Source organism: Emydura macquarii, unplaced genomic scaffold, assembly GCF_026122565.2.
Source record: "Emydura macquarii macquarii isolate MOO-44397 ecotype Brisbane River unplaced genomic scaffold, CSIRO-AGI_Emac_v2 contig_2924, whole genome shotgun sequence".
NCBI lineage: Eukaryota > Metazoa > Chordata > Testudines > Chelidae > Emydura > Emydura macquarii.
Genome location: NW_027133061.1, coordinates 5,873,434 through 5,892,731, shown reverse-complemented (window position 1 = coordinate 5,892,731; position 19,298 = coordinate 5,873,434). Strand labels below are relative to the sequence as shown.

General features: G+C 62.5%; 1 protein-coding gene across 1 annotated transcript; it reads right to left on the bottom strand.

The window, feature by feature from the left end:
* Positions 1-79: 79 nt before the first annotated feature.
* Positions 80-16,896, bottom strand: PCP4L1 (Purkinje cell protein 4 like 1). The gene is made up of 3 exons (XM_067569611.1): positions 16,767-16,896; positions 4,728-4,782; positions 80-2,168 (listed from the first exon to the last, which is right to left on the bottom strand). Exons 1-3 carry the CDS (start codon positions 16,773-16,775, stop codon positions 2,023-2,025), a joined length of 210 nt encoding a protein of 69 aa, XP_067425712.1. The 5' UTR covers positions 16,776-16,896; the 3' UTR covers positions 80-2,022.
* Positions 16,897-19,298: the final 2,402 nt, after the last annotated feature.

Below are 19,298 nucleotides of genomic sequence, written 5' to 3'. Positions count from 1 at the left end.
CTGGCCTCCCCCCCTGCCATTGCCCCAGTCCCTCTGAACCACGAACCACACACCGCCACGAACCACGCACCGGGCCAGCCACTGTTCCCAGACATTTTATTATGCAAACATGCTAAAAGAGCCAGTCGTCGCAGCAGCTGTGTCCGCACAGCGGGCGGCCTCGTCTCTCCGAGCCCCACGCTGACGCCCTGCTTCGCCCGGCCCTGCGGCCAGGGCCCAGTGCGGCCTGGCCCCCCCCCTCCAGTCTCTCACAGCTGCACGTCGGTCTCTGGTGCTTGGGTGGCAGCTCCCGGTGGGACGAGGTGGAGGCAGGAGGCTTGTTGGGCTCCAAGGCTGGGGAAGGCCGAGGCCTTTCGGTGCCGGAGTGGCTGGATGGCATGACGGGCAGCCCTGTGCCCGCAGCAGGGTGCACGGTGGCGGGACGGGGGTCTCAGCCCAAGGCTTAAGGGGGCAAGGGTGGATGGGGAGAGGCTGATACACTGACTGGACTGGGGTGCTGGAAGGGGGAAGGGGAGAACCCCTGGGGTTCCTGTCTAAGCTGGGTGGGACTTGGTGCCGCTCTCGATTCAGGAGGGGCAGCGTCACAGGCGCCCAGGGCTTGGCCCTCCCCTCTGCTAGCCCCCACTGGGGAGTGCTAGCCCCGCCGGCCGGCTCGCTTGTTCCTTTCTCCCTGCCCAGCCCTGCTCTCCGTCTCCCCACCTCCTTCTCTGCCCCCTCCTCCTGCTCCCGGCTATGCCCTGCTCAATCCCTGGCAGGGCCCTCCCTGCTCCTTAGCACCCAGCCACGCCCATTGCTCTCAAGACGGGGGTCCCCCGCTGTTCCCAGTGGGGGAGGGGGTCCCCACCCGGCCCAGAGCAGATCAAAGCCTGGCTTGTGTTCCCCAGCTGGGCCGGGATGTTCCCCCTTAACCCCACCCTCTGTCCCCTCTGTCCATGGGGCTGCCCTAGAGATCCCCGGTGCCACGGCGCCAGGCAACACCAGCCCAGGGGAGGAGGCACCAGGTCCCCTGACCCCCACATCGCCTAAGACACTCCTGGGGGGACAGGCGACATTGCCCCTCCCCCCATCCTGGCCTCAAGCCCCCTCCCCTGCCTGGCCCTAGGGGAGCCTGGAGATTTGGTGGGTCCTGCCCTGCTTAGCTAGTCCCATGAGTGCCAGCAGGGGGCTGGGGGACCCTACAGCACCCCCAAACCTGGCCCAGGGCCCTTCCCCCGACTTGCCTGGACCATAGGCCATACATCCCCCATCCCCAGGGCTGGTCCTCCCCCTCCCCACTCGGCTCTGACAACCCCACACTCTCCCCCACCCCCCCCCGGCCCTGAAATCCAGCCTTAAGGCCATTCCCCTGTGCTGCCTGCCTCTGGGCCCCTTCCCCACCCTCCGCTTGGCTCTGCACCCCCTCTCTGGCCCAGGACAACTGGCTGGTCCCTGGTGGGAGTTCCCCTCAGCAGTGGGCAGCCCCCTGGGCTCGGTCTGAGGGGAAGCCGCTCAGGATGAGGGTGTGGGGGAGCTCAGGAGCAGACCCCCCACCACAGGACAGGGTGGAGTGATGCAGGGGTGTCCACTCAGGATGGGGGGGTGCTCAGGAGCGGGGCCCCCCATGGCAGGTGTCAGCTTGGCCCCAGCAGATGTGCCGCTCTGTCCGTCTGGCTCTGAACTCCTGCAAACGGGCCAGGTGACATTAGCCCCGGGCTCTCCCTGGGCTGCCTCCACCCTGGTCCCCTGCATCAGGCCCCCCCGGGGGCACTGCCCCTTCATGGCTTTGTGAGGATGGCACCAGGACCCTGCCACACCATCGTCATGGCTATAAGAAGAGGACGCCCTGATTTCCCAGGCTGGAGCTCGGCCTGTGGGCGCGGCTGGGCCTGGGGAGCCCCTGGTCCCCTGAAAACAGGTACATAGAACGTGCAAAATACCAACAGCCCGGGCTGGGCTGGGCAGGAGAGAGCAAACACGGGGCAATCCGGGCTGTGCTGGAAGAAGGGGGCAGAGGGGGCTGTGAGGATGGGGCAGGGGAGCTGCTCAGGGACTGGGGTCCTTTTTCCGTTTCTGGAAGCGGCGGAACTTGCCCTGGATGGCGAGCGCGGCCTTCTCAGTCTCGGGGGCGTTCAGGTCAATGTCAATCTCCTCCTCCTCCTCCACCACCTTCTTGGCATTCCCGGCTTTGTCTGCAAGGAGAACCAGCCAGCCGTCACCCTTGCCGGGGGTGCAGGCAGCTCGGGGCAGCAGGGGATGCTGGCTTGCACCCCCCACCAGCATCCAGGCACCCAGGGGACCAGCTAAACCCATGCCCAGGGTCCCCCAAAACTCTGGGTGCAGCAGCAGTTCCCCCCACCCGACTCCCCGGGGACTTTGCCTTGCATTTCTGAGTCCTTGTTCTTGATAAGTTAATAAGTCTTGGTGATAAGTGCAAAGTAACACACGTTGGAAAAAATAATCCCAAGTAGGTGTCTGCAATGCTGGGCTCTACATCAGCTCTTTCCACCCACCAACGAGATCCTGGAGTCCCCTGGGACAGTCTTCTGAACACGTCCACTCCACCTGCAGCAGCGCTAACACGGGCTAACGGGATGTAGGGAACTATTGGAGTCAGGCTTCTCCCAGGATAGCAGGGAGGCAACGTGGGCGAGGGAATAGCTTTCATTGCCCCCACTTTTGCTGGCGAAAGAGACGCTGCCAGCTGCACAGAGCTCTTCTTCAGGGACTCAGCACTCGGCTTTCCTCTCTCGCCATCAGAAGTGGGTCCAAGAAAAGATTTCACCTCGGCCCCCCCCTTGTCTCTCGAGGAACTGTTAGAAAAGGGATAGAAAATATCTTAATGCCACTACAGAAATCCATGGGGTCCCCCCACCTTGAATCCTGGGTCCAGTTCCAGGCACTGGAAAAAAGGAAACAGTGGAACTGTGGAACTGAGAAAGGGTCAGAGAAGGGCAATAAAGATGATCAAAGGTCTGGAACGGTTCCCATATGAGGAGACGCTACAAAGACCAGAGCTGTTCAGCTTTAGCAAAGAGACGACTAAGGGGGATATAAGAGAGAGCTATAAAATCACAGCTGGTGTGGAGAAAGTGACTAGGGGAGCGTTATTTACCCTGTCACACAATACAAAAACCAGGGGGCACCCGCTGAAATTAACAGGGAGCAGGTTTAATGCAAACGAGAAAGCGCTGGTCCCACCACGCACAACTAATCTGCGGAACTCACTGCCAGGGGATGTTGTGACAGCCAAAAGTAGAACTGGGTTCCAAAAAGAACTGGCTAAGCTCCTGGAGGAAAGAGCCATCAATGGCTATTAGCCAAGATGGTCAGGGATGCAACCCGGTGCTTGGAGCGACCCTAAACCCTGACTACCAGAAGGGAAAGATGGGGTGGATCAGTGGATAATTGCCCTGTTCTATCCACATCCCCTGAAGCTCTGGTACCAGCCACTGGGAGACAGGATGCTGGGCTCGATGGGCCATGGGGTGACCCAGTATGGCCGTTCTCTTCCCCCAGGAGCAGCAGCCCAGTCCCCCAATCCAATCTTCTCCAGCAGGTGGTGCAGCTGCCTCCCGGCTGCGCCCAGAGAACACAGGCAGCATCCCCCACCGCTGGATGGGGGGGATCAGAGGCCCAGTGGGGTCCCAGGGCTCCAGCTGCCTGGGGTAGCGTGGCACGCCTTTCTCGAGTATGGAGGGGCGGGCGGGTGCAGCTCCCGCTGGGGTGTGGGGGAGGGCGTGCGGCAGGCTGGCACCAGGGAGAGTGAGTGGGAACAAGGCAGCCGATGGGAGCCGCGGAGCCAGCTGCAGAGGTCGCCCCACGGCCGATCAGGCGCCAGCCCCGGCCTGGATGGCCATGCGCTCATTACAGCGATTTCCCTGTGCAGCGCTGAGGGGCCGGGGCAGGCTCTGGCACTCTGCATTCCCCTCATTAACCCCGAGCCCTTAAGGAGATGCAGCGGGGGTGGGGCAGCTCCAGCGCGCAGAGAGTGCAGCCTGGAGAGCGGGTCCTTCCCCTGGGGGAAGGAAAACCAGGGGAGACGCAGAGCTGTAAGCAGCCCCTTCCCTCCCAGTCCCAGCCGGGTGCAGCTGGTGGGGAACGGGGGGGGGGGGGCCGCACCAGCACCAAGGGCGACATGCAGGGCGTCCCCATTGGACGGCTAAGGGACCCAGTGTGTGCGGGGTAGGGCACGTCTCTGCCCCTTCGCTTCACAGCCGAGTCTGCCTGGCCTGGGAATTTCCTTCGTCTTGGAGAAAGCGTTGATCAGAGCCGTGACCGAGGAGAAGCCGCCCGACTGTTACACCCACTTCCGGGGCTCTGCGCCATGGCAGGGGCCTCGCCAGCAAGTTTACAAGCCCTGCCGGAGCCTGCACTTTCCAAGGACGGGGCATCATCTCCCCCCACGGGGAGGAGAACCGTGCTGCCCGGCGCTTCTCTGCCCCCAGCTGACCACGGGGCTGATGGCTTTCTGAGGCCTGACCTAGAAGAGCTGCTCCCCTGTAACTAAACCGGCTCAGGATCCATCTAGGTGCCCCGGGGCAAACCCCGGAGGTAGACACGCTGGCTTAGCGCAGTCGAGGTGATGCCCAGCCATGGTGCGGACTCAGGAACGGGAAGAGGCTCATACTAAATAGCACTGGATGGGCGTCGGTCACACACTGCACTGCCCCCCACCCCTTCCAAGGCCCTGTGCACAGTGGCTCTGCCGACCCCCCATGAGCCACAGCAGGGCTGGCCTCTTCACTCACCTTTCTCCTCGCTGCCGGGAGCCTGGCTGGGGGCCGGGGACTCATTGGAGCTGAGCTGCAAGAGGAGAGAAGGTGCCTGTTAGCACATGTGGTGCACAGCCAGGCTCGCCGGCCTCCAGGATGCTGGCACAACACGCCCCTGCACACAGCTGCTGCGGCTGCCTGCCAGCGTCACACACCAGGGGAGCTTGGGGTAGCAGCTGCTGGAGAGAGGGCGTGGATCATGCAGCCAGCGGAGGACTGGCCCAGGAAGGGAGGGGGCCGTGGATCACAGCCTGTGGGGACCACCCCCTCTCTGTGTTTTCTGCTTAGAACCTGAGAGCCCCCGGGCTCTGCTGTGATCGTTTTCTGGAGGACCCCGCCCGCTTGGCCACACAGCAGAGCCCACACCCAGGTGCGCACATGCAGCAGCTGGACACATGGCCCATCTTTCCTGTAGCTGAGACGCAAGCTGGGACCTGCCCCATCAGCTCCCCATAAGCAGCCGCTCTAATAGCGGGGCAGCATCCTCCAGGCCAGGCCGGTAGCGGGCACTCTGAGCCGGTCCCGACTGAGAGCACCCCCTGGCTGTGCCGGTAACGGGGCACGCTGAACCAATCCCTGCCGGGAGTTGCCCTGACCAGTCCGGAAGGCGGTGCACTGAGCCAGTCACTTCTGTGTGACGCTGTTATACAGCACGCTCCTCTCTACCACTGAGGGGCAAATATGGGCCCTGGCTGGCAGGGAGCTGGGATCATTCCCCATAGGACAGAGCTGTGCAGCTCCTAGGGGCTCAGCCAGGGAGGCTGCTTCGCCCACTGCCTGCCTCAACAGCAAGCCCCCGGGTTCCTGCAGAGGCCTGTCTCAGCTTCCAAGGCCCTAGAGTCCACAGTGTTCATCTCATCTGACCCCCTGGGTAACACGGGCCAGAGACCTCCTCCATGGTCATTCCTAGAGCAGAGCCCTCCAAGAAACATCCCACCTTGATCTTAAAATTGCCAGTGACCACGAATCTCCCACAACCCTCGGTCAATTGTTGCAATGGTTAATTACCCTCAGCGTTACTTCCAGTCTGAGTTTGTCTAGCTTCAACTTCCAGCCACTGGAGCGTGTTAGACCTTTCTCAGCTAGATGGAAGAGCCCATTAATTAATATCTGGTCCCCATTTAGGTACTAATAGACTGTGATCAAGTTACCCCTTAATCTGCTCTTTGTTAAGATAAATAGATTGAGATCTTTGAGTCTATCACTACAAGGCAGGTGTTCTAATCCTTTAATCATTCTTGTGGCTTTTCTCTAAACTCTCTCCCATTTAGCAACACCCTTCTTGAACTGGGGACACCAGACCTGGACACAGGACTCCAGCAGTGGTTGCATCAGTGCCAAACACAGAAATAAAATAACCTCTCTGCTCCTACTCAAGATTCCCCTGTTACGCATCCAAGGATCGCTTTAGCTCTTTTGACCACAGCGTCATCCTGCATGTTCAGCTGATTAGCCACCCTGACTTCCAAATCTTTTGCAGAGTCACTGCGTCAGGATCTCCCCATTCTGTAAGTAGAACTACATTCTTTCTCCTAAATGTGTACATTTAGCCATATTAAAACATATTGTTTGCTTGTGCCCAGTTTGCCAATCAAGCCACATCGATCTGTCAGTGACCTGTCCTCTTTATTATTTACCACTTCCCCAAATCTTTGGACCACCTGCAAATTTTATCAATGGTGATTTTATGATTTGTTCCAGGTCATTGATTACGATGTTCAATAGCGTAGGGCCAAGAACTGATCCTGCAGGACCCCACTGGAAACACACCTGCTCAGTGACAATTCCCCACTCACAGTTACATTTTGAGACCTAGCAGTTACTCGGCCTTTAATCCATTTAATGGGTACCTTGTTTCTTTTATATCCTTCAAGGTTTTTTAATCAAAATGTTTTGTGGTACCCAGTCAAAAGCCTTACAGAAGTTTATTTCATTAACACGGTTTCTTTTGTCAACCAAATTTATAATCTCAGCAAAAATAGATATCAATTTAGTTTAACGGGGTCTATTTTCCAAAACCCACATTGGTTTGCACTAATCACATTAATTAAGTCTGGGTATCAGCCACTCCATCATGTTGCTTAGGAACGACATCAGGCTGACAGGCCTATAATTACATGGGTCATCCTGTTTGCCCTTTTTAAAAACTGGCACATTAGCTTTCTTCCAGTTATCTAGAATTTCCCCAGTGCTCCAAGACTTACTGAAAATCAACATTAATGGTCCCGCAAGTGCCTCAGCCAGCTCTTTTAAAACTCTTGGATGCAAATTATCTGGACCTGCTGTTTTAAAACGGTCTAACTTTAGTAGCTGTTGTGCAGGCCTTGCTCTTGGCAGAGTGCCCCGGGCTGTGCGCTGGCAGGGATGTGACCCGTGCCATGGATCCTTTACTGATGCTGCAGGACGCAGACAGATCCTGGGCTCCTCAGGTTCCCAGCCTGTGTCCCCAAAGAGAGGGTCCCTAAAGCCTGGTCTGGAAGGAGTAATCCCAGCAGGGCTCTATGCCCCAGTATCCCACAATGGACCATGCAGTCAGCCAGAGTGTTATGGCACTGCTGGGGCCAGAGATGGGCCTGACTAAACCCTTGAGGCCTGATCTGCGCTTTGTGGCTCTAACGGCAAGTGGGCCATTTCTCCCTCCCACGGCTTCTGCTGAATCCTGGGCCCCAGTCTAGCCGGCACAGAGCCCAGCCCCCCGCAGTGACCTACAGCTGCTGTGCCCCCAGGGCAGTCAGCACGAGCAGCAGGGCCAGCTTTCCCCCCCCCAACCTGCTGTCCACCAACCCACCTTGGCCCAGAAGAGATCTGATCTCCCCAGCCCTCCCCCTCCCTGTAATGGCGACCCGCTGTGAGGATGGGAACAAGACAGGGAGCCCTGGATCACGGCTGCACAGTGAGAGGCACCAGAGGTTTTCAACCTCTTTTCATGTGCGGACCCCTCCGGAACCACAGAGCACAGGCTGAAAACCGCGGCACTAGGAGAGCGGAGCAGACGGCCTGGGGTGGTCGGGGAAGCTCCTTCACTGCAGGTTTTCAAAAAAAGACTGGATTAGCCATCCGTCTGGGGTGGTTCAGGCGATAAGTTTTCAACCTATGGGTCTGCAGACCCCTGGGGGGGTCCAAAGACTATGGCTAAAATTTCCAAAGGGGTCCCCGCCTCCATTCAAAAACATTTAGGGGTCCACAAATGGAAAAAGGTTGAAAACCAACGTCCCACTGTTCTCACCATTAGCATGTTATTCCTGGTATTTAATCTAAACCTGCTCTGCTGCACTTTGAACCCATCGCCTCTCGTCCTGCCCTCCTGGGGCAAGAGAGAACGACTTTTCTCCATCTTTTTTATGGCAGCCTTTCAAATATTTGAAGACCACAACCATGTCCCCCCCTTCATCGTCTCTTTTCCAAACTAAACATACCCAGTTCCTGCAGCCTTTGCTCACATGGCCGCATTCCATCCCTTTGGTCAGCTTTGTTGCTCACCTCTGGATCCTTTCCAGTTTCTCTACATCCTTTCTATACACTGATGACCAAAACTGGACACGGTACTCCAGCTGAGGCCTCCCCAGCGCGCAGTAGAGCAGTACTATCACCTTCAATGACTTGCATGCTATGCCTCTCTTAATGCAACCTCAAACTGCATTGGCTTTTTTTGCAACCGCATCGCATTGCTGACTCATGTTGAGGCTGTGATCCACCACAACGCCCCGACCCAACTCAGCAATGCTGCTGCCAAGCCAGTCATCCCCCATTCTGTGCTTGGGCATGTGGTTTTTCTTCCCTGAGTGTTGCACCTTACATTGGTCTGGATGGAATTTCACTTTGTTGTCTGTAGCCCAGTTCTCCAATTTATCAAGATCCCTGTGAATTTTAGCTCTAAGCTCCCAAGTGTTGGTAACTCCCCCTAGCTTTGTGTCATCTGCTAATTTGATCGGTCTGTTCTCTAGATCTACAGCCAGGTCATTAATAAAGATGTGAAACAACACCAGACCCAGAAGAGATCCCTGTGGAACCCCACGTGAGACCTCTCTCCATGCCGACATCCTGCCATTAAGAACTACGCTTCCTCTGTGGTTCTTTAACCGGTTACATCGCCACTTACGGCTGTGGGAGCTCTGCCCAGCCCCATTTCGCCAGCTTACTGGTCAGCACGTCCTGTGGGACTGTGTCCAAAGCTCTGCTGAAGTGCAGGTACATCCTGTCCACTGCACTGCCCCATCCCCCCCGTGTGCAAGGCTCGCGGGGGGGGGGGGCATTGCTGAGAACTCCCCCTAGGTTTGCCATTCACAACCACGCCCTTCCTAGGGGTACAGAAACAGCAGATGGCCCCATGCAGGGGCTCCCCCTGCACTGCTCTGGGAGCCCTCCCTACCCCATCCAGGGGCTCTGTGAGAGGCCAGAGGCAGAAGAGCAGTGGGCCCCCTCGCAGGACACCCTGGCTACCACCCCCGGAGGCAGGGGTCTCTGTTGCTGCTCCTGGAGGCCCAAACTGCAGCCCCAGCCCCTCTCACACCCATCTACCTGCCCCGCCACGTCGGGGGGTGGAACGAGACCATGGAGCTGGGTTCTGGGATCCAGAGTGCCTGGCGCCGTAGGACAGACAGACAGACAGAGCTGCCCGGTGCTGTCAGGGAGAGAGAGACCAAACCCATATGACAGGATCCACAGCCACACCCAAGAGCAGGGGGGCAACAGGGGCCTGGAGCTGTGGGCTCCCCACCTGCCCTGCCTCAGACACAAGCGCCTCCTGCTGGGGCCCCAAGCATCTTGCTGCAGCCCCCAGCCTGTTCCCCTCTCCCGGGGATGCTGGGCCTTCCCCCCACCTGGCCAGGATGCTACCTGGCTGCAGCAGCTGGTTGTTTATTGCTGGGGGTGGGGGTGTTATAGTAAACGAAGCTGTTAACTCCCACTGTGCCAATGCCAGCGGCTCTGTGGAGACGCAGCCAGGAGTACAGCCCCAAGCGCAGCCCACAGAGGTCAGGGTGGGGGGAGAAGGCCATGGGGCGGGGTGGGGGAGCAGGGCCAGCAGGCTCAGGGTGGGGGGAGCCGTCGCTAGGGCAGGGGCAGGCTCTGTCTCTTGGCCCACCCGCAGGCCGTAGCTCCTGGGCACCGTTCCCTGTGTAAGCTCCTGCCAGCGCAGGCACTCCCAGCTCCCCCCTCCAGCTCACAGCTCCTCACCCCCCACACACACCCCACTGCCACGCCTGGGGCCGGGAGCCAGGACTCCTGGGTTCTACCCCTAGATCTGCCACCACCTCCAGGGCTCAGGCCAGCTGGGCTGGGGAAGGGCTGGAGCTGCGCAGAGGGAAACACGGAGGAGGGGGCGCGAATCCAGCCGCCCTGGTGCTGGAATAAATCCACGGCTTGGAGAGACCTGGGGGGGCATCAGGGGAAAGGGGAGCCGGCCCCAGGATCCAAAGGGCCCTTCCTGAGGTAGTGGAGCTGCCGGATCCCCATCAGGCCCCCCTCATCTCCCCACTGACAGCTGGGGCAGGACCAGTCCCTCCCGCCCTGCCCCTCCCATCCGGCCAACAGGAGCCTGCCCTCCCCTGGCTGGGGCCAAAGGCGGCCCCGGCCCCTGCCCCAGCCCAGCACCACCCGCTGGAAACGGCAGGAGGTGAAACAAGGTCGGGGATTAGCCAGAGCCCCAGCATCCTGCCCTGGGGGGGGGACCGTGGAGAGATGGGGGGGGCTTCCCTCTCCCCCACCGCTGTGCCTCTGACTGGAGCCCAGCATAGGGCGCTGCATGCAGGGCCGGACCCTGCCCCCCCCCCGGCTCTGCTCGCCAGGCTCATTTCTAATCTGCTTAGCAACCTCGCCATTGGCTTTGATCTCATTAGACGCCCGGCTCCCACCTGCCTCTGCCTATGGGCACAGGACCACGTGTCAGCGGGTCTGTCTCGGTCTGTCCGTCCACCCTCCCAACCCCCCCCCCACCCCACCACCTCGCTCTTGGGGGCACCAACATCACAGTTGACCCTCCGATTTCGAAGGGTGCCACACCCCTGGGAGCCTGCCCTGCCCCCTTTCATCCCCCCAGAGCAGCACCGGGGTCTCGAGGCCACCTTCATTGAACCCCAAAGTCTGCACAGTGCCCCCTGCAGGCGGGGTGGGGGCTGCTGCCTTTCTCTAAGAGCTGAGGTGGTGACTGGCTCCCCGCCACCCCCAGCTCTGCAGCGGAAGGAGCTGGCAGCTGAGCCTGGCTCTGTTCCCTGGTGACTCCCCTCAGGCTGGAGCTAAACCAGCTCTTTGCCCTCCCCTGGCTCTTTGTTGCGGCTGCCGGGCTCCCGCTGCCCCTCGCTGAGTTAAGTGCCAGCCTCGGCACCGCCTGGGGCCCGGCCTGTCTGCCCCCAGCATGCTGGGCTCCCGCGCAAGCTGCTCCCGGTCCTGCCAAGGGAGCAGGTGTGGGGTGGGTGCGGGGCTCGCACCCCTGGCCCCGGGGTCCTGGACCAGCGCAGCTCCCTGACGGGCCCCCACGGGCAGCGACAGCCCTGCCTGGGCAGCGGTGGGGATCCCAGCCAGGCTCTGGCACTGCCCAGGCTAAGGGACCAGGCCTGGTAGCGCTAACTGGAGCGCTGGGAGCTGCTCTCCACCCGGAGGGCCTGAGCAACAGGGGGGCTTAGTGTGGGGCCAGGTGTATTACTGCACTACGCAGACACACCCTGGAGCGAGATCAGGGATCCCTTACAGACCCCCCTGACCAGGATCAGGGCTCCCCATGGCACCACACGGAGCCCCCCCAGCCGAGATCAGGGCCCTTCATGACACCAGGCCCTGCACAAACCCCCAGCGAGAGACAGTCCCTTCCCCGAAGAGCTCCCAGTCCAAGAGACAAAACAGAGCTGGGGCGTTCCCCCTCCTGCGACACCCCCGAGGGGGAGGGAATTGCCCCAGGTCAGACCCAGCTCTCCGACAGGCCAGGGTGGCGCTGCACCCATTGGAGGACACTGCCTGCCCCAGGGGCCAGCCCAGCCATCCCTATGCCCTCTCCGAGATGGCGCCGTGCTCCACATACCCTGGCTGGGCACTGCTAGCCCTCGGGGAAACCCCTTCCTGACCGCCAGCTGCCCTGAAACCTGCAGCGCCTGAGCCCGGCTGTCCCTGCAGACCCCAGCCCAGCCCCCCAAGCCATGGATGGATCCAGCTCCCCACGGCCAGGGCTGCTTTGGGGGTGGGTTTGTCCCGTGACCACACAAGATGGGTGAAGCAGGAGGGCCAGACGTGGGAGCCGGGCCTAGTTCCTAGGGATTTGTCTCAGCACCCCCCAGGCGAAGGGCAGGAGCCCTGCACGTAACAGGCCACCTGGGAGGCAGAGCCAGCCCTGGGGAAGGGGAGCTGAGCTGGCCAGGTGAGCTGGAGGCAGGGGAGAGCAGGGCTGAGGAGCACCAGAGATGCTGCTCGCGGGCTAAGAGCTCTGCTTGGCTCCGCGCCTGGGCTGCCCCAGCAGCAGGGGCCCAACGCTGACGGAGGCACGGAGCCCTGAGCTCCTGTTAGCGCCGCTTCTCGGCTACCGGGCGGCGTAAGGGGCGAGGGATGATCGCACCCCTCTGTCCGGCTCTGAAACCTGCCCGCCCACGTGCCTCGGACCCCGACACCAAAGCTGCCCTTATATGGGAAAACAGCCGGTGCCCTTCAAGTGGCGGATGCTGCGTCCAAGACAAACAGTCCCAGGGAGGAGGGGACTCCCAGGGATGGGGCAGGACGAAGGGGTCCCTCTGCTCTGCTGACAAGCACCACAGAGAGCCTGGACCTGGAGATCCAGGGGTGTCATTCAGCCTCTCCCCCCCCCGGGCACCATGCCCACGGCTCCCTGCAGACTGGGGAAGCAACACTTCGCTCTGCCAATAAGCCACTCAGCATGATGAGCATATTCCCCCTCCCAGCACAGGCCTCCTAATTATCCTAAAAGCCAGAGCGCACCAGGCTGCCAGCTGCTGCCGGATAACCCTCCCCCTCCCAGCGCCAGGCTCCCTTCTCCAGGATCTGCACTGCCCCGCGCCCTGCCTGCCTGCAGCACAGCCTTCATTATCCTCCCCCTCGCCCGCCCGCCCGGCCTGTCAGTCACTGGGCCGGCTTTCACCTCCCCTGGCCCGTATCAGCCTCTCAGCGCTGCCCCCGGGAGCCCCGGCTCTGGAGCGAGGATGTATTTTTCCACAAGACGGATTGCTGCAGTTAGAGGCTGCCAGCCCCCCCGCATCCCGCCACCCCCCACATGCAGCGCAGCCGGCTTCCCCTGCGCCGGGGACGTGCCGCGCTACCTGCCTGGGATTTTCTATCTCAGACTCGGCTCAGTCAGAGAACCATCTTCTTGAGCCATTTGTTCTAGGTGGTTATAGGCACCTGTGTGCTTCCCAATGCTCCCACTCCTGCTGGGCCTGGAGTAGCCAGGGGGCCCCCCCACACACAGCCACTGCTCCTGCCCCGCTCTCCACAGCGCCCCCTGCTGGGAGAGGCCGGGGCTGAGGTAGCCGGGAGCTCCCCCCATGGCTGGCACTGCTGCCCTGCTCCCCACAGCACCCCCTGACTTTTTGCTCAGCTCTGAATTTGGATCTTTGCTAAGACAACCACGGTCTCAAGCCCCAAGCACGTGCGCTCCGCTCGTAACCTCCCACGGAGACACGCTTACAAGTTCTTCCTGGTTTGCCCCCGGGGATCCGCTCAGTGCAGGCCAGTCTGAGCGCAGGGGCCCCGGGGGCCAGGGAGGGCTGCTGGGCAGAAGCGGGAGGGGATGTCGGGATGCCCAGGGAGGAGGCCCCATGCTGCGTGAGGGAGATGGAAGGGGGGCTTGTGGCCCCTCATTTCGGCTCTGCTGGCCGCCAGCCAGGGCTCCCCCCTCCAGCAGTTCCTGGCCATCTTCCAGGGGCCCAGGATGCTCTGCAGGTGCCGCTCTGCCCCCAGTTCATGGGCAGAGGGCTGTGCTGGCCACCCCGTGCGGCCTGACCTCATTTCTCTGGCACCTGGCTCTTTCGCTCTCCCTCCAAAACTCATCCTCCCCACCCACTGCCAGCCCCAGCTGGGGGGACAGCTGAGCCCTTTATGCATGTCCATCCAGACAGCCTCCCCCCCCCCCCCCCGGGTGCCTGGGAACAGGAAGCCCTCCCAGGAGTTTGCAGCTGCCCATCACAGGCGATGCGCATCCCTGGGCTCCTGCATCGAAGGCTGCTGGCTCAGCCACGGCAGAGCCGTTAACGGGGCAAAAGTGGTGAGCTGGGGAGAAACATGGCATCCCTTCCTCCCTGCCCCATCCCACAGGGGCGGCTCCCCCAGACACACGCTGCGCTGCCCCAGACAGGAGGGAGGGAGGCCCCAGCTGCTCCCGTCAGGGCCGTGGCTGTGATCAGAGCCGCAGTGGTCCAGACAGCAAGGGGGGGGATGTACGGCACAGCAGGGTTCACGCATCGAGCTGCGGGGACCATGCTTTGAGCAGCCCAGGGACCAGCTGGCTTAGAAGGGGGAGCATTCCATGGGGGGGAAGGGGGATTTCTGCCCCGTAGCTGGGATCGGGAGGAGCTGGGACAGCCGATGTCAGAGCTGGAGCAGAGTCAAACCCCAGGAGACATGCCATGTGCCCGGGAGCTCTGATCCATCACCGAGCCCCACACAGGCAGCTCCTACAAACCCAGCCCTGTAAGATGAACCCCTCCCTCACCACACACCCCACTGCCAGGGCCTCCCCCGGGCGATACCGGCTCCTGCCCACGTTACCGCTGCCGTCTCACGGATGGGCTCAACCCCGCCCACCCAGGTCATCGGCTCCGCACTGCTAACGGCTGATGGGGATTCTCCAGCAGGTCAGGCATGGGGGCCCGGGCTTTTGGAGCAGGGTGTTGGTGCTCCGGTCCCCACCCGCTGTCCCGCACGGCTCCCAAGGCGCACGTACGGGGAGCTGGGAAGTCCCCGAGGCCAACATGGGAAAGAAAACTCCTGACACCCAGGAGGAAGGGTGTGAACTTGCTTCTCATCCACAACACTTGCCATCGGGGGGCCTGAGAGCTTCTGGGGCAAGGCTTCACAGCTTGCAGGGAGGCAGCGACCCCCCCCCTCCCTGCAGAGGCAGGCTCCCACAGCGCGGAGGGACAGAGAACCCAGGTGTCCTGACACCAATCCCCGCTTGAGCCCCTCCCTGCCGTGTGATGAGGCAGGGACAGGCCCCCTGCCAGCCTAGCGGGATCCAGGCGTCCCGGTTCGTTTCTAGCTGGTCACCAGAGGCAGATGTGCTGCCCCCCCCCGGGAGACTCTGCTCTGCCGCTCCCTCCTCTGCGGCGACAGGCTCCTGGGATTTGGTGAGCACACAGCGGAGGAGCAGCCGCTGCCTATGCTTGAGAGGGCAGCTGCTGGCGGGGCTGCAGCCGGCAGCTGGAGCAGGAGAGCTGGGCGCACTGGAGTCAGGACGTGCAGTAGGTCAGGCAGGCTTTGGCGCCAGGGAATCAGCACAGCAGCAGCCTTCCACCCCACACGCCACGGCGCCCGGGGGACGGGAGAAAATCAGCACTGCCCTCAGCACAGCAGCCATGCGGCCATGCTCCACCCAGGGGGGTCCACGCCACGGCCACGCTTCATTCCAGCTCCCCTGGGCCTCTGCATCGCCCCCCAAGGTCACAGCCGTGACTTGACTTCAGCGGCAGTAGGATCCTACAAAGTTTCCTACAGGAGCTTGTCTGCAAGGAGCTCGTGGGGGGCCCTGTGCCAATGGCAGAGCTGGGCGTGCGTGTGTGCATCCGTCTGTCCCCCCGGCCATCTCCCTTCAGAGACACAGCACAGCCTGGGACGCTGGCTTCATGTTCTGTTGCCTCGTCTCCGCAAGGAGCGGCTCAGAGAACAGAGCCAGTAACAGTCCCAGACCCGCTTCCATCCAGGGCCCCGGAGACTCGGTGTCACCGCAGGGAGCTCTTTGCCGGGCCCCAGCGAGATGCCAGGGGTCGCTACGGCTCCCAACACCGCTGGCGCTGACTGGCTGACTGCTGCCCAGGGCTGAACGATCCATGGAGACAGAAGCCTCCTCTGCCCCTAGGACAGCATGAGCTCACCCTGCCCCCAGCACCGCCAACCCAGCCCCAGCTCCCCTGGATCCTGAGCACTGCCCACCTGCTCCCTGCCCAGCTGCTCTTGCTTTCCCAGGAGAGGGCAGGGGGCTCCCGCCCAGGGCCCGTCCAGCTGTGTCTTCCCTTCCCATCTCCTGCACCGTTACCTGCCTCGCAGGGCGGACCCCGACCAGCCCAGAGCTGCCTCTGCAGTTACTGCCCTCAAGGGGGCCCTGCAGAGTGACGTCAGCCACAGGCTCCCCCACCCGAGTGTCAGCCCAGCAGTGCTCAGACCTGGCCAGGAGAACCCAGCTGGGGTGGTTCCCGGCTGGGGCACCAGCCCCTGGGCATCTCCAGCTGCTCTGGGGAGACAGCCCTGAGCTGGTGCTAAACTTCGACTTAAGACAGGAGGATTTCCACGCTGAGCCCCAGAGCCACGTGCACAGAGCGGGAGGTCACCAGGATGCCACTGATCACACCTGCAGCTGGGGGGGGGGAGGGAAGAGGGGGCAGGTTACCTGCTGGGGGTGCAGCTGGGATGGGAGCTCACCGCAGCACCACCACGTGCAGCATTGCCTCGCCAGGCAGGGGCACTCGGGGTGCAGCCGGCTGTGGGGGCTGGATTCCCCCAGCCACTCGGCCACCAGGGCAGAGCCCAGGCAAGGAGGCGAGGGGAGCCCTGGGTCTCTGCAGCACTGGCCCTGCAGGGCTGCCCTCTGCCCAGCCCAGAGCCCTGGCTCCAGCATCCCGCACCTTCATCCCCCCCGGCGGGCGCACTCAGCCCCTGCAATGGGGCAGCGTGGGGGCGAGAGGGGGTCCCAGTCCCGGCAGCCCGCATACCGTGACCCAGGCTCCCCCGCACCCTCGGCCGGCCAGGGGTGCAGGGGTCCCCCCGACTCCTGCATCGCTGGAACCAGCCCGCGTGCGCCGGAAGGGAGGGGGGGGAATCACCGGGGTTCCCCCGACCGGCCCCATCCCCCCCAGCCCGGAGCCTCACCTGGCTCATGGCGCAGCGCTGAGCTGGGCGGGCCAGGCGGGGAGGCGGCGCGGCGCGGCGACCTGGGCTCGGCGGGTCTGGGGAGCCGGCTGCGCGCCCTCGCCGCCTTTATAGCATATGGCCGGACCCCGCGCGGCGCCCGACTGACAGCCCCGGGCAGCCAATGGCGGAGCGCAGCGCTCTGCTGCAGTTCCGAACCGGGCTGGGGCGGGCCGAGAGTAAACACAAGCTGCGGGGGGGGGGAGTGAGGGAGGGGGCTGCGCTGCGCCCAGGGAGGGGGCTTGGAAGGGGGGGGGGGCTGCGCTGCGCCCAGGCAGGTGGGGAGGGGCTGGGAACTGGGGGAGGGGCTGGGAACTGGGGGGGGGGGGCTGCGCCCAGGCAGGTGGGGAAGGGGCTGGGAACTGGGGGGCTGCGCTGCGCCCAGGCAGGTGCACTGCCCCCCCCCCGGGATCCCGTCCCCTGGGCTCCGGCCCGGCTGCCCCCGGCTCGACCCTCGGGCTCCCGGGAGCGCACTTCCCGGAGAAGCTGCGGGGAGGGGGGGCAGCGGGGAGCGGCCGCTGGGGAGGGGGGGGGGGCCCCGCTTGCGGCTCGGCGGCTGGCTCCGTTACGTAACGCTCGGTAACCCGCCCCGCAGCCCCGGCAGGGCCCCGCAGCAGGCGGCTGCACCAGCCGGACTCGGAGATCCCCGCAGCGGCTTTTCCAGCAGCCCGCCCCGGGTCCCTCTGCGCCTCCGCTTCCTTCCTGCTCCTTGCCACCCCCGGGAGCCGCCGCCCGCCCGCCGTCTAGTCATGGGGCGCCCCTCCGTCCCCCCGTCCCCCCCGCTGCGCTGCGCTGCGCACCGGCCCCTGCGCCCTGGGTGGGGTTCGCGGCCCCTCGGCAGCGCGTGGCGATGCAGCGGAGTAACTTGTTCAAGGTCAGGCAGCGCGTGCGAGCTGGGAAGGGAACCCAGGAGTCCTGGTGCCCCCCCCCCCAGCACCGCATCTCGCTCCCTGGCACAGCTGGGAACCGAACCTGCACCAGCCGCTGGATTATCCTGTCCCCCAAGGAGGAGAGAGAACCAGGGGGCGCCCATTGGGTAACACGTGGCTTCTCTTTGTCTTCCCGGCTGCCCCCAGCGCAGGGACTGAGCCGTGCTGGAAATCACAAGGCAGCCCTGGGCTGCCCTAGGCCAGTGCTGGAAGGCAGGGGCTGTGACCCCCGCATCTCACCCGCTCCAGTGCCAGCTCTCAGGCAGCCAAACCACACTGATGCGGCCCTTCTGCACAGATCCTGCTCCAGATCAATTCACTATGCACAGGTGCCAGCTAGAACCTCAGTTGCAACCCTGGATCGCCCTCGGGCACTTATGCGGCCCCTGGCACAGAATCCAGTACCGGCCCAGGGGCACTGGCTTAATGCGTGAGAGCTTGGCGCCCCCGAGCGGCCAGTACCGACAACAGCATCCACTCACTGCTCACAGAGTTCTTCCTTTGGCTCAAGCAGCAGGGCCTAGGCTGGTGGGGCTTGAAGGTAACAGGTTCAATCCCTGCCTGGTCTAGATTCATAGGAAGCCTGTTACCCTGGAGCACAAAGCCCCCTCCAGAGAGTTCCTGGTGCCCAGCCCACAGATAGCCCCATGCTGCAGTGCCATGGGCTGCTGTCCCCAGGTGGGAATCTCATCTCTGACAGCAGGAGCTGCCCTTCTGCAAGAGCAGGGGGCCTGGCTGCCCATGTCATTCCTGCTACAGCACATGGTCTATGACATCCCCTGTCCTGAGACTGCCCTGCTTGGATCCCCTGGGACTGGGGGTCTCGACCACGTGGCTGGCGTGAGCCCCACAAGGAGGAGCTAGGAACTGAAGACAGTCTGGAGCATGAGCTGAGCTCTGTAGTTTGCATGGAGTGGAGCAGGATCCTGATCTCCCCTGATCCCCAACAAACTTGTTCCCTTGGCTGCTGTGTGCTCCTGGTAACCCTCGTTCATCCACTTAGTCGTGACTAAGTGGTGTCTGGCTTCTGCTGCTGCTTTTGCCTCATGTTTAATTTAAGGCCGAACCAGCAGCTGATAAAGAATTCATGCAGCAGCACCGGGGTCAGGGAAGGCGCCGAGGTGCCCACTGGCTCATGGAGGAAAATAGGCCACTGCCCATTGGTCTGACAGCAGCAGGCCACGTCCTGTCTCCTCCCTGCCAGGCTTCCTATGCCCTGTGCTCATGAATTGTGCCCCACGGTGACGGGAACCCTGGCGGCAGCAGGCCCCAGCCTAGGCTCCTCCATGCCCGGGCAGGAGCAGACGAGCAGGGGTTTCCCTTCCACTGCAGAGGCCGTTGGTACAGCCTCCCCTGGCTGGGCAGGTGAGCGGGGCAGCAGGAAATGGCTTTCTTGTCCCTCAAGAATTTTTAAGACTTCAAAGATTTTCCCATCCCGAATCAGGCAAAAAGTCGGAATCTGGAAAAATGTTCACAAACCGGCCATGACAAGCCGAGCTGGCGTCGGAGCAGGTCCCTGGAAACGTTTCACGGTGACGACGACGACATTTGAAAGAGTCTTTTG